Below are 13,051 nucleotides of genomic sequence, written 5' to 3'. Positions count from 1 at the left end.
GATAAATTCCCTGGGACAATATTTTTGCTTTCAGCCGATAAGGAATTGCAGCACAGAAATAAAAAACAAATATAAGGAATACTGATCAAAACTGATATTTGTGTCACATTTGTTTAAACTCTGAAATATCAATATTGGTATCAACCTCAAATACCCAGCATGAGTGTGGCTGTAGACAGATGAGAAACGATGCCTCGCACATACAAACACAGGCTAGGTGAACTTTGCCCTGTGCCTTTCTGGATCTCACTTATCACCACATTTGGGGTAAAGTCCAGCTGCTGGGGCAGACACAAGTAGTGCTGACATTATCACCTTTTGTTACACCAAAACAGCTCACTAAAAAACAAGGCTGTCAGAAGAGACACCAGGAGACTGACGAGCATGGACACAACATCTTCATTTATCAAGTAAGTGAACTTAGTTCTGGCCTGTTGGTATTGGAGTGATTCGCTCCATGATCCCTCTTCTTGATCAACGATTCAAACAACATTGTAAAATAAATGTCGCACTTAAAGAAGAGAGCAATTAACTCAATGATATAAGATTTAACTCTAAGCTAAATCTTATTTTGTGACATATTCAAATGTTGGCCTGTTATAGGTCATTTTTTAAACACACAAAAATACGTGAAAGCAGGAAAAGCACTCACACATTAAACAATTTAAATAAACTTTCTGTCTGGTGTTTCCTCAGATCGGTGACCAAGCGAGTGTGGTCTCCACCTCAGCGTCCCTTCAGAGTCTGTTGTCATGACAGGGGGACCAGGAAGGGCATCACAGCCGGGACCCTGGAGGAGCTGAAAGAGAGGGTGAGAGGGACTTAAAACAAATAATAACAGAAAAGGCTTAGATCAGGGTACTACAAGGTACTGCTATATGTAATATATTTTCTTTTCTTTTTTAAACGAGGAAGAAAATATGTTAAATAAAAATTCATGGTTAAAGGAAGTACTAAATATATTATAATTCTTTATTTTTTTTTAAGAATAAAGGTGAAAATAAGCAAATAATAGTATATAAAATATATAAAATTCATTAAAAAGGGAAACGTTAGCAGTTTATTGAAAATACATTATAAAACGTTATTATTTACGTTCTAAAAAATTTAACTAATCAGCATGTTTCAACAACATAATGGTTATCTGGTCTAAAATCTTTATTAGAGCCTTGATGATGTCAAATATGTGATCACATCATGAGTCAAAGGATAAGATGTAGCTCATGTCAGGTGTAGGTGTCGGAGTTAAAGGGTAACATGAAGGCGTTTTCACCAGTTTGACTCAAACAACATCATTTCTCTATGAGAATAAATACTGTTCTGGTTCCTGAGAGGCTGATGAAGTTGTCAAACACAACAGGAAGTGTACTATTTAGGACGTTCACGCTTTCTAACTGGAATCTGTGCTGTAGGTATGCCAGGCTTTGCGGCTGTCCCTGTCTGCAGTGTCTCTGTCTCTGGTTTGCGAGGAGGACGGTACGGAGGTAGACTCCGAAGAGTTCCTCATAACCCTGCCTGACAACACCACGCTCATGGCCCTGGAGCCGAGACAGACGTGGACACCACAGCCCGTACGTTTGACCCAATGTTATTCATCACATAGCCCCATGTGTACTTTATGCTGGACCTTACACAGGCTTTTTTAATTTTTATTATGGTGTCACAAATATTTCACACGTGACTTGTCTCTGATCCACCAGGGTGCAGTCGTGTCCAAATCTCAGGAGCACAACAAGCCTCGGACTGGGAGAGACATAGCTCGTGTCACCTTTGACCTTTACAGGATAAGCCCAAAGGATGTGTTTGGCTCCCTGAATGTGAAGGCCACATTTCAAGGCCTGTACTCTGTGAGCGCTAACTTTGAATGTCTGGGGCCCAAGAAAGTGCTCAGGTAAGTCAAAAGGGAAGAGGGTGATGGTCATTACCAAAAATATGTATTAATGTTCTGCAGAAAGAAATGCAAATAAAATTACGTGATGAGATTGTTAATGCTGATGCAAGTTTAAACTACTTTATACTGTTATACAATAGTTTCCAATCTATGGGTGGAGCCACAAGTTAATCTTGGGTGTTGTGAAATGTTAAAAGAAAAAATCTCTTACACAATTATATTCATTATTTTCTTGTGTCAAATATTTTATTATTTCACCTACTCTGGCCTCAAATTAGTTATCTAAATTAATGTAAAGGGTTCAAGACAAAAACTGTGGAAACAACCAGTTAAATCTAACATTACATTGTATTTTACAAGTTTATTGTATGTTTTATCTCTTTGTAAAACCCTAATCTGAAAGGTAACTTGTATCTATAGCTTTCAAATAAATGTAGTGGAGTACTTTCAATTCGTCAATCTTATCTTACTTTTCATACTCAGCAGATTAAATGATAGTCGCAGTGACCCGACATCAAATGTGACGAGCAGGCTGTTAGGCGGCCAACATAATTATGCCGATAACACTTTATCTTGGTTATTTTTTAGAGAAGCCCTGCGCGTCGCCTCCACCCTGCTGCACGCCGCTGGACACCTGCTCATCACATCCGCCTCCATGATCCGCCGCATTATCGAAGGCGCTGAGCTTTGGCACCCACAGAGGACGGAGTACACGGCCAGCTTGAACTGAGGGAGCCGAGAGAGACCTACTCAGTATCATTGTTTAATCGGGATTTGTAAGGTCTTTTGAATATTATTCCCTTTATTGGGTAACTACTATTTTAGTGTGCCATTAACCTTTTTCAGAGGCATGGCCGCCTGGCAAGGTGTTATCTGTCAAAGCAAACAGTGACAGTGTGGTACGGGCTGATTGTATCACCGTGTGTACTGAACAGAATGCAACAGAGAAAAATAAATGTCAGTAACAGCAAAAGAAGCTCAGTGATGTAGCTGGATAACAAGATAATGAGTGTCATCGGCATTAATGTAGTTTTCTATTGTTGTGCAATATATACATAATATTCTAGAATTGTACTTTATTTTTGATAATTTGGTGTAGATTATGTGAACTTCTCTGACATCACAAGTGATAACAAACAAGTGTGTCTAAAAAAAAGGAAATATTACAGAACTGAGAAAACATTCATCGCGTCAGTTTATTTGTGTTTCGATGTAACTAATCACAAGCAGAGTTGTGTTCGAACAATGAAAGTGTTTTACTTGAATGAAAATGTCTCATTGACGTGAGTGTCTTTAGTAAAGACAATACATACATGTTATGTAAATCACAATAACAGCGTAAAAACAACATAACAGAAAATGCTATTTCTCAAGAATGTCAAAAGTCTGTAAGTTCAAAAACGTCATCGGAAAAACGACACGACACATTCGACGCATCTTTCCAAATGTGAAGATAGGATTCATCTTCATTCCCGTCGGAGGGATATTTAGTTCACAGGTTGTGGAATAGTTTCTCCTCTGGAGGCGGCGGCACGCTTTCCTCCTCACCAGAGCTTCCACTCCCACCCAGCTTAATCTTCCAGGCCAAGTCTCCGTCGCCTGCGCTGCCGGCCACCTGTGACTGCATCTTGACCAGTTCGGTCAAGTACTGCCGGTACTTGATGTTGGCCAGCGCCTGGCTGTACTGCTCCTGAGTCAGCCAGCGCGGTTGGAATTTCTTGATGTAATAGCGCATGTCACCGAACCACTGCACCAACATGTAGCGGGGGATGTCGATCACCTTCGCCAGTCGGTCGTAGTCCTTCACGTCTGGATACTGGCAGTTTGAGAAAGCCGCCTTCATCATCGCCAACTGGGTCTTCTTCTTCTCTCTGGCGAAATGTGTCGTCTCCTCCTCAGCTCCATCACGTCTTACTTCTTCTCCCTCCGCAACACCTTCACCCTCTTGCTTCACTCTCTTCTTTCCCATCCTGTCATTCACTGGAATCCTTTTTTTACGCTTCTTCTGAGGATTCCCTTTGTCGTCTTCTTCTTTTATGGCATTCATCAGTTGTTCCGGCTTCATTTCTATATCCAATTTCTCAGCAGCCCTCACATGTTCTCCCATCACCCTTCCCTCTTTAGCACCCTGCTCCTTCTGAACCTCTCCTGCCTTCTTCTTCTTCCCACCGGGCTCTTTTTCCTCTCTTTTTTCTTTCTTATTCTTTCCCCCCTCCTCTTTTACCTCTGGCCCCTTTCTGTTTTGCGGCTCTTCCTTTACCCCATCTAACATCTTCGTCCGAACGTTGGGGATGTCTTTATAGTCCCAGCTGATGCCATAGCGGAGCCTCTGTGCCATGAACCACACCTTCACCTGGTCTGGGTGCAGAGAGCAGCGCTGCGCCAGTGCAGCCGTCTGTTTCTGCGTCAGGTATGGAAACCGGTCGAAGGCCTCGCTCAGCGTGGCTGCACCATCCAGCTGCAGGTTGATCTCGTTTGAGGAGACCCACACGAGCCTCTGAGCGTCAGAGACCACGGGGAGACACACCACATTGCTCTGGTTCAGACTGAAAGCCATTTGGGAAACATTCATTTCTGATAAAGTCTTTCCAGGAGCGTTGGGCGTCTTTTGTCCGAGATGGGGGAGTCCTTCAGTGGCTTTTTGCCTCATCTTAGTCATCTGTTGGAATAACTCCTGGAAATAGCAGACAGAGTTGATACATAAAAGAAAAAATGTATTCATGAATAAAATATCATACAGAAACAGAAAATGAACGCACTTTTATCTTTTTCTAGTAGTGAAGATATATACTGTGAGAAGATATATATTTGCCACCAGTCACAGATGTTTCTATAATGATAGCTATATTTAATATTTCTGGTTGCATGTCTGAGGTCGATTTTTTAGTGAACATCTGATGATGATGATGATGATGATGAAGCACTTGATTTGTCAGGTGTGGATTTAAGCCTAAAGTAGGCACACCTGTGAGTGTTTTATTAGGAAACCGCCACAACTGAACTTTCAGAAAAATGTGCATCTGATATAAAACAACATATACTGTGATAAAATATCCATAATCACCCACAATTTACCAAAACAGTATGTCAAATAAATAACTTTTCATTAGAAGTGTTATGTATTGTTAGCTGACAAGTAAAGGTGATTTTCTGCTTAAAAAAGATGCACATTATGAGCAAAATATAATTAAAATATCACAAATGAAAGTAGTCATTAGTTAAATGATATAAGTTAAGTGTGGAATTGTTTTTCACATATTTCATTCGTAATACTGATTAATGTGGTTTCAGCATTTAAATGTAGTAGGTAGAGGTCATTTTGTATTTCAATGTCAATGTTATATAACGATTTTTTAGTTTAGCATTAATCTTAAAACAGTTAAGTTACAAGTGATCGGGTAGCTTACCTCACAATTGAACCCCAGACAAATAGAACACTGGTGGAGATAATAAAGTTAAACTAAAGTAGTTAAACTATACCATGCAGGAGAAGAAAAAAGTGACATATATAGTAAAATAAATATAAGTAGCTTAACTTTACTCGTGTTTAATGCTATTACTTTGCATCTCCACGCTGCTAACCAACATATATGTAAACTAAAGTAAACCCGTGTTCATTTAACGTTAATTAACTAAATCAGGGACCAAATAACACTCAAAGAATGACCTTAAAACTGGGTGATAAACCTAACTGTTAGCCTTATTTTGGGGTTAGCAGCGAGCTAACTTCGCGCTCTGATTCCGTGTCACGTTTGAGTAGCTAATGTTCGTCGGACGCGGGGACACGGACACAAACAAGTCCACAGCAACGTCACATATCGATGACATCGATCGATCCGGGCTGCGGTTCCCGATTCATCCGGCTGTTAGCATTAGCCGAAACGTTAGCATTAGCCGCTAGCTAGCCCGCGTGACACTTAAATGCTTTTTCAATGACGTTTTTAAATCATCGACGTTTTCCGCTTCAGTCCCGAGAAGACATTTCTGTTATGAGCTCGAGACCACGATGTAGTTCATGACTTACCTCCACGAGCACAAAGAGAGTCTTGTAAGTTTGACAGTTTGTTTTTCGGAGTTTGGTCAACCGCGACGTCGCTCCTAGATAAATGAACCCCACTTAACTACAGGCTGTCCACCTCCTGCTACACGTTATTCCACATGCACACTATGAGCATAATGCACGATGGAAATATTGATTTTTAAAAGTAAATATACCCTTTGTAGCACGTTTATTTGGTAAACCTGGCTGGAACTTGTGCAGGGACACAACAGCCCAATACATGATAATAAATCTCACCTATCACCGAGGCTATGTTCATTTAATTGTTGAAATTATTTTACAAAGAGATGTTTATCAAATTAATGTTAAATTAACATTCGTTACCCTCTGTTTGCGACCCTGATGACGAACCATGCGTTATCAAGTGCAATAAGGAGGAGCCCATTGATGTAAAGGACTTTGGTCTGAACAGTAAAGTTATTTCATCTCTCCCCACCCCCCCCCATACAAATTCACCATAATTAATAAAAAGCAAATTTGAGTTAGTACAAGGATGAGCCCATTAATGTATGAAAGGACTTTGGTCATGCTACACGTTGTAACAGTGTGAATTATTAATTATTCCTCCCAATAACAAATATTCTGCAGTATTCAAAACAAGCATATTTCTCAATATTTACTGCTTAAGTACAACCCAAAGGCGACACCCGGTGGTTGAACTGGTTTGGGTCACGCGAGACTGAAATTGGAATTCATTATTTAATATTTTCACCATAATTAATTAAAAGCACATTTCATCATTCCTGCTGTGAATATCTTTACAACACTACCCGAAGACGGACGGATGATATCTATACTTTAATTGTGTGGTCCAAACTATAGACCACTCATTTGGTGAATATACATTTAATTAAATAGTGCCGAGCTGCAATAAAATGAATATATTGGGATGTCAGTGCAACAATCTCAATAACAATCAAAACACATGCGAAACAAGTTTAAAAGACAAATAGAGCAAATCTGTAGATGTAAATGTTATTAAATATAAATCAAGAACATGTACAATTTAATTTATGTGATTAATGATTTGTAAGAAGTGTTGTGCTAGATTACAACGGGTTTATGAATCCTAATTGTTTAAGCCAGAGCTACACCAACATGTTTGACAAGTTATATCATAACCTCCCCCTCCCTGTGGTAAACAAACATGGCTCCGCCCCCTGGAGTTTTGTTTTAGCAGAATCGAAACTGATGTGCAACGCTGCGGTGGCAGAGCATTCAGACCAGAGACAGAGATCTTAGACTACTCAGTTCACCAGAATCTTACTTCATTGGCGGTTTTCGGGCAAAACAAACTCAAAGAGCAACAAGGAGGATCTTAAGGACTACGCTGAATGATATTCAAGACTTATCAAACCAGGACTTCCTGCTTTTGAAATCATGTCTGATAATCTACAGAGGAACCTGGAAGTCATCATGTGTGACATGTGCCCAGCGACGGCCAAGAATGTAGCACAGAAGACCTGCATGAAATGTGAGATCTCCATGTGCGTCCAGCACCTCCAGGCCCACGTGACCACTCCTGTGTTACTGCAAACTCACCCTCTGACTGAGGCTATGGCTTTATGTGGGACCAAATGCCCCCAGCATGGCAAACTCCTGGAGTACTACTGCTTGGATGACATGACCTGTGTGTGCGTCGCCTGCGCCATTGAAGGCCAGCACCGCGTCCACAATATGAAGACCTTCTCCACGGCCCACAAAGAGCTCACGGAGGAGCTCAACAATGAGCAGCGGGCCTTGCTGGGGAAAACCGATGACGAAGACGAGAGTCTGGAAAAGTGGGAGAAGAGTGAAAGGGAGAAGCTGGGTCGCTCCAGCGTGCGTCTCGTTCAGGCGGTGACGGGCCTGCGTGACATCGTCCTGACCAGCGTCCAGAGCTCAGTGTCTGCCCGTATGGCGTCGATCAAAACCAGCAAAAGCAGCATCCAGGCAGCGCAGGAGGAGAAAGACACCTTCAGATTCCTGCAGATGTATTCACAGGTGTATCAGGATGTGGAGAAGGGCAAAGCTGTGGATCTGAGGAAAGGGTTGGAGCCCGGCAGCGACCGGGACAAACTGCTTCAGGAGATAAGACAGAATGGAGAAAAAATGGTAAAGCAAGCGGGCCTCTTCTGGGGATCGCTGTTGTGTCTGGTTGACCAGGAGAACCACCAGGAGCTCATTGCTACGAATTCAGAGGTGATCTTTGACCCACACACTTTTGACCCTGGCATGTCACTGTCCAAAGACAAAAGGAAGGTTTTCCACACTAGTGGGCCGGGGCACTGTTCTTCTGCCACTCTTCTAATCCGTCATATCCAGACAGCTCCTAACTTTCAGAGGTGGGTGGTCAGTTTGTCCCAAGACTTCGACTGGACCGTCGGTTTGTGTGACCAACAGCCTACAAAGAACGTGAAGGACGGACACGTCTTCGGTCTGTGCTGCGAAGGTAACGAGCTCAGCGCTCTCACGACCGCCAAGTGTGACGAGAAATGTGATGCAGCCGTCGGTACTGGTGGACCACAACCTATGAATATGCTTGGCTTTGGCATGACCCCACCCCCACCAGCGAAACAACACAGGGTTTCCTCTGCGCCAATCACACACCAGGGCCAAAACGTACCGCGACCTGAAGTGGTGGAGGTGTTTTGGTACTTTGGGTCTTCCTTGCTGTCCTTCTTCAGCAGAACCGGACGGCACCAGAGGGAAGAAATAATCACACTTCCGATGAGCCTCAACAACTGGGACCTGGCCCCCTTTGTTCAACTATCAAAGAAAAATGCCCAAAGTAACCCCCAGCTGAAATTTGCCCAAGGAAGGAACCAAAGAATGTGCATCGTTCAACAACAACAATTTGGAAGAACAAGTGGTGACATATGCACCACAGAGGTGGTTTGTGAACTTCAGTAATGGGTGGGATATTCCTTATCACTGTGTATATTTGTAGCCATGCACTGCTCAGATTTGTATAAAGTCTTTGGACAAGAATAAATCTCATTGTTAGTTGCTTTGAAATAACTAGAATAGTGCAGATATCAATAAACCTTTGCTGGCCCATTTGTTTGTGAACAAAATAAACACGCAAATGTAACATCTTCAGCTGTCTTTTTGTAGTTTAATGAGTTTGTCTCCATCTCCTGTTGGTGAACGCGTCATTGATCAGTTAACGGTCAGAATGGCAACAAGGAATTTTGTGTTGTACTTACATTGCGAATGACCCGAATAATAAAGCCAGGAACATTTTAAGATGTGGAATGTTTTTATTGACAGTTTAACAGGTGAATTAAAAAAAACTGTAACAAATGAAATAGTTCAGAACAGCTCGAAGTGGAGCAACGACACTTTGTGACGTGAGACCAACACTCTAAATTTAAAACGGCTACGAACACCCGCTGAATTTAAAATGAATGCAATGAATCATAATTTAATTTGAACGCACACATTAAGCCCACACACACACACTTTGGAACTGAACAGGAGCAGCTTTAACCAGAGAAGAGAACATTTGCATATATCTTTGTTGAATAAGACTTCTGCGAGCACTTCATCGCCATGTGCTCCAGTACTGCACGCTAGCATTCAGTGTGTATGGTCGAGATATATATATATATATATATATATATATAAATTCTTTAAACATCTAATTCACCTACTTTAAATATAAATGTCACCTATGTATGACACAAAAAAACTGATTAGACTCAAATTACAAAACATAAAGTGCAACATTTGGTTTTGGAATGATTCAATTTCTAAAAATTAATTTTCGATTTAGACATTTGCTATAATTGTGTCCGTCTGACAATGGCTCGCAGTATGATCTCGGCATAAAGAAATGTTGTGGATGCCGTTTACAGACAGCTGCAGATTTCCATACATGTTCAAAAAGAACAACTTGGCAGAGGAACGTTGAGGCAGCAGAAGAATTTACTGCTTACAGTCTAGAAACTGACCTGAAACGTTGTGGATTGGAGGAAAAATGTAACAGTCTAAAGTGACAAATCCCAATAACATGACATTGCATTGAAGCTTAATAAAAAACTAATAAGCTTAGTAAAAGGACCTTTAAGTATTAATATTCATGTCTGTTCACTCGTGGTCGATGCAGACATACGGGAGTCAGACAGGCAGCGTTGCAGACTTATCGTTGCCTCTGAAGGCGCGTCGAGCCAGACGTTCAGCTGCCGAAGACGGTGTTGAGCTGTTGGTTGACCCGGATGAAGGTGGTCCGGCGGCTCAGCTCCTTCAGTTTGCTCGCCCCAACATAGGTGCAGGTGGAGCGGACCCCGCCCAGGACGTCTCGTATGGTCACCTCCACCGGGCCTTTGTAAGGAACTTCGACCGTCTTCCCCTCAGACGCTCTGGGAGGCGAAAAACACTGGTATTATCCTCAGAGACAGCGTTTACTACGTACACCCCACTCAACCACAAACGCATTAACTGTGGCTCTGACCTGTAATCAGCCACGCCTCCAGCATGTTTCTGCATCGCCGTGTCGGAGCTCATTCCATAGAACAGCTTGTATTTCTTGCCGTTTTTCTCAATAACCTCTCCCCCGCTTTCGGAGTGGCCAGCCAGCATACCGCCCAGCATCACAAAGTCGGCACCAGCACCGAATGCCTTCGAGACATCCCCTGGGCAAGTACATCCCCCATCCTGTGTGTGTGGGGCAGAGCCACTTGTTTTATCATGGCCGCGTGCGCCGTCTCAGTTTTAGGAATAGAGCTGATACCACTCTCTACCACGAGGAGAGCAAGTAAGCACATGGGCCCATTTCCCAAAACTATCACATGATTCTATAGAATTTTTGAATAACATGATTTTAAAAATAAAAATAAGACACTGGATTATCAAGAAGAGAGAGTCACTCACAGAGATGATGTGGCCACCCAAGCCATGGGCGGCATCGGCACACTCGATCACAGCGCTGAGCTGGGGGTACCCAACCCCTGTCTTCTTGCGGGTGGTACACACAGAGCCTGTAGAGGAAGACACAGGGGCACAAGATGATGCTACTAGCTTTCTAGACTCAATCATGATTTAAAGAAATAGAACCTGCAAGCATTTTTTTTTGTCTTTTTGAACTGTATTTGCCAAATGAATAGGGGTTACTAAAGAGAAAATAGCCAGTTACTTCAAGAAACTTTCATTTTGTGGACAAAAGCATCACCGTTTCTGAGCACCAGAGCCCCTTTAGAATCCTCTCATTTTACTGGATCAGAGGTCTGACATCTGCTTGATTCTGGTTCTGGTGAACATGCATGATTTCGTCTGCCTTTGTCGGTGGCAAGCATGAACAATAACCATTTAGAAATGAACAATCTTCTCGCCGATTGTCTCGTCTACTTATGTCAGTCATACAGAGGCATCAGTATGAAATGCACAACGTTTCTTAACCAGTAAAAGGTTGTTATAGTAACTTTAATATAAATAAGTTTCACCTGGTCCGATGCCCACTTTGATGATGTCAGCGCCAGCCAGGATCAGCTCCTCTACCATCTCTCCTGTCACCACATTTCCTGCCTGAGCCAAATAATAAATAAATGTTTTAATCGATGCCAAAGAAATGTTAAAATATGAACATACATTCCCTTTTCAGCCCCCCCACGCACACACAGCAGTTTAAAGACAGCCAATCACTGACCATTATAGTGTGAGAGCGGAACTTCTCCCTGACGTCTTTGACAAAGTGAACAAAGTGTTCGGAGTAGCCGTTAGCCACGTCGACACAGATATACTGCAGCTGTGGCACGGCCGCCAAGATGGTTGAAACCCTGTCAAAGTCCCCTTCCCCGGTCCCCGTGCTGACTGCTACATTCTGAGGGGTAAACGGAGACGAGAAAGACCGGCGTTACAATAAATACCAGCATTGATAAAAGTTCCAGAAATAGAGGTAGCGTAATATTCAACACTTTTAGTACCTTCAGGCACTCGGGATTCTTTTTCGCAAACTCCACCCAGTCATCCACAGAGTAATGTTTGTGAACTGTGGTGAAGAGAGTGAACTAGTGCAAGAAAGAAAAGGAAAGTTAACACAACGTTTGTACAAGAGAAAATTATAAGTAACGTTCAAATAAATGCTAACCCGATGTGCTCAATGAGTACACACATCCTATGTAATTCAAAGTTTACCTGGTGCAAAACCAGGGCCATCTCAAAGGTCCCCACGGTGTCCATGTTTGCAGCGATGATGGGGATCCCTCTGTAGCTGCCCTTGGAGTTCCTGAAGGTGTAGCTCCTCATGAGGTCTACCTGGGAAAGGCGAGGACAATGTGACTGAATGAGCTGATTAGGTGAGTGAGAGATGGCAAGAGAGGGGAGAAGCTGAACTTCCCTCCTTTTAGAAATACCAAATGGAAGCGTGCTCACTCGATTGACGTCCCCCCCCCCGGATGAATAAAAAGGTTCAGTTAATGGAAAACCTCGCGTGGACATGATCCTCAGCTGTTTCACCTACCTCACTCCTTGACTTGAGTGTGCTTCGCTTTGGCCGGAGGAGCACATCCTTGAAGTCCAGCTTGATGTCATTCTCAATGCGAGGCATTTTTTAAAAAACAGGGTGTACAGGAAGGGGAACACTAAAAAGCACTTCTGTGAAAGAGAGTGAGATCAGAGTTTAGTATAACATATGGACATCAAATGCCATTAACTCTGAAATTAACCCATTAAAGATAATATCCTGTACGCATTCAGAAAGATATGGGGAAATTATCCCAAACTGTAATTGCTACTTAGGTGGAGATGTAATAAAGCTATTTATTATTATGCCAGCTGGTTAGTGACCGTAAACGCTACTGACAGTTCGCACTAAACTAACACGACAGCCCCGATGTTAAAATTCAAGGTTAGCGACGCTGAAAGTGTCAAACGTGTATCCACTCGGTGAACGTGAGCATTACAAACTGTTACCTGAACACAACTCGTGTATTACTCGACGAAGGAGTTGTCAGTTACATTTACAAAGTAAAGTATTTTAGTAAATACTATTTACCTTACGGAAAGCCTGGTTGATGTTGTGCCTGTGCAGCTAGTTTTCTTATCCACAATGTGTGCGGGAAGCCTTATGGGGGCGGACACCAACTGACAGCCACCTTGTAGTTCTTTGAGGGGCTTTACGA

At 42.5% G+C, this 13,051-nt stretch overlaps 2 protein-coding genes across 2 annotated transcripts; one reads left to right on the top strand and one right to left on the bottom strand.

Annotated features, from left to right (window-relative positions):
* Positions 1-346: 346 nt before the first annotated feature.
* Positions 347-2,621, top strand: cideb (cell death inducing DFFA like effector b). The gene is made up of 5 exons (XM_034556713.1): positions 347-410; positions 697-811; positions 1,413-1,571; positions 1,701-1,891; positions 2,480-2,621. The coding sequence occupies exons 1-5, from the start codon at positions 385-387 to the stop codon at positions 2,619-2,621; spliced, it is 633 nt and encodes a 210-aa protein (XP_034412604.1). The 5' UTR covers positions 347-384.
* Positions 2,622-9,173: 6,552 nt separating this feature from the next.
* On the bottom strand, positions 9,174-13,034 carry gmpr2 (guanosine monophosphate reductase 2). The gene is made up of 9 exons (XM_034556580.1): positions 12,925-13,034; positions 12,391-12,524; positions 12,066-12,185; positions 11,855-11,938; positions 11,578-11,751; positions 11,375-11,456; positions 10,806-10,912; positions 10,387-10,589; positions 9,174-10,294 (listed from the first exon to the last, which is right to left on the bottom strand). The coding sequence occupies exons 2-9, from the start codon at positions 12,475-12,477 to the stop codon at positions 10,111-10,113; spliced, it is 1,041 nt and encodes a 346-aa protein (XP_034412471.1). The 5' UTR covers positions 12,478-12,524; positions 12,925-13,034; the 3' UTR covers positions 9,174-10,110.
* Positions 13,035-13,051: the final 17 nt, after the last annotated feature.

This window comes from Cyclopterus lumpus, chromosome 18 (assembly GCF_009769545.1).
Source record: "Cyclopterus lumpus isolate fCycLum1 chromosome 18, fCycLum1.pri, whole genome shotgun sequence".
Lineage (NCBI taxonomy): Eukaryota > Metazoa > Chordata > Actinopteri > Perciformes > Cyclopteridae > Cyclopterus > Cyclopterus lumpus.
Note: the sequence above shows the minus strand (reverse complement) of the source record. Positions and strands in the feature narration are given on the sequence as shown.

Coding starts and splice junctions, on each gene's coding strand:
- cideb (XM_034556713.1), top strand. CDS start 385: ATGGACACAACATCTTCATTTATCAA. Junction 1,572..1,700: donor AGACGTGGACACCACAGCCC/GTACGTTTGACC, acceptor CTGATCCACCAG/GGTGCAGTCGTGTCCAAATC. Junction 1,892..2,479: donor GGGCCCAAGAAAGTGCTCAG/GTAAGTCAAAAG, acceptor GTTATTTTTTAG/AGAAGCCCTGCGCGTCGCCT.
- gmpr2 (XM_034556580.1), bottom strand. CDS start 12,477: ATGCCTCGCATTGAGAATGACATCAAGCTGGACTTCAAGGATGTGCTC. Junction 11,939..12,065: donor TGGCCCTGGTTTTGCACCAG/GTAAACTTTGAA, acceptor TTCTTGCACTAG/TTCACTCTCTTCACCACAGT. Junction 10,590..10,805: donor TGGGTGGCCACATCATCTCT/GTGAGTGACTCT, acceptor CCACACACACAG/GATGGGGGATGTACTTGCCC.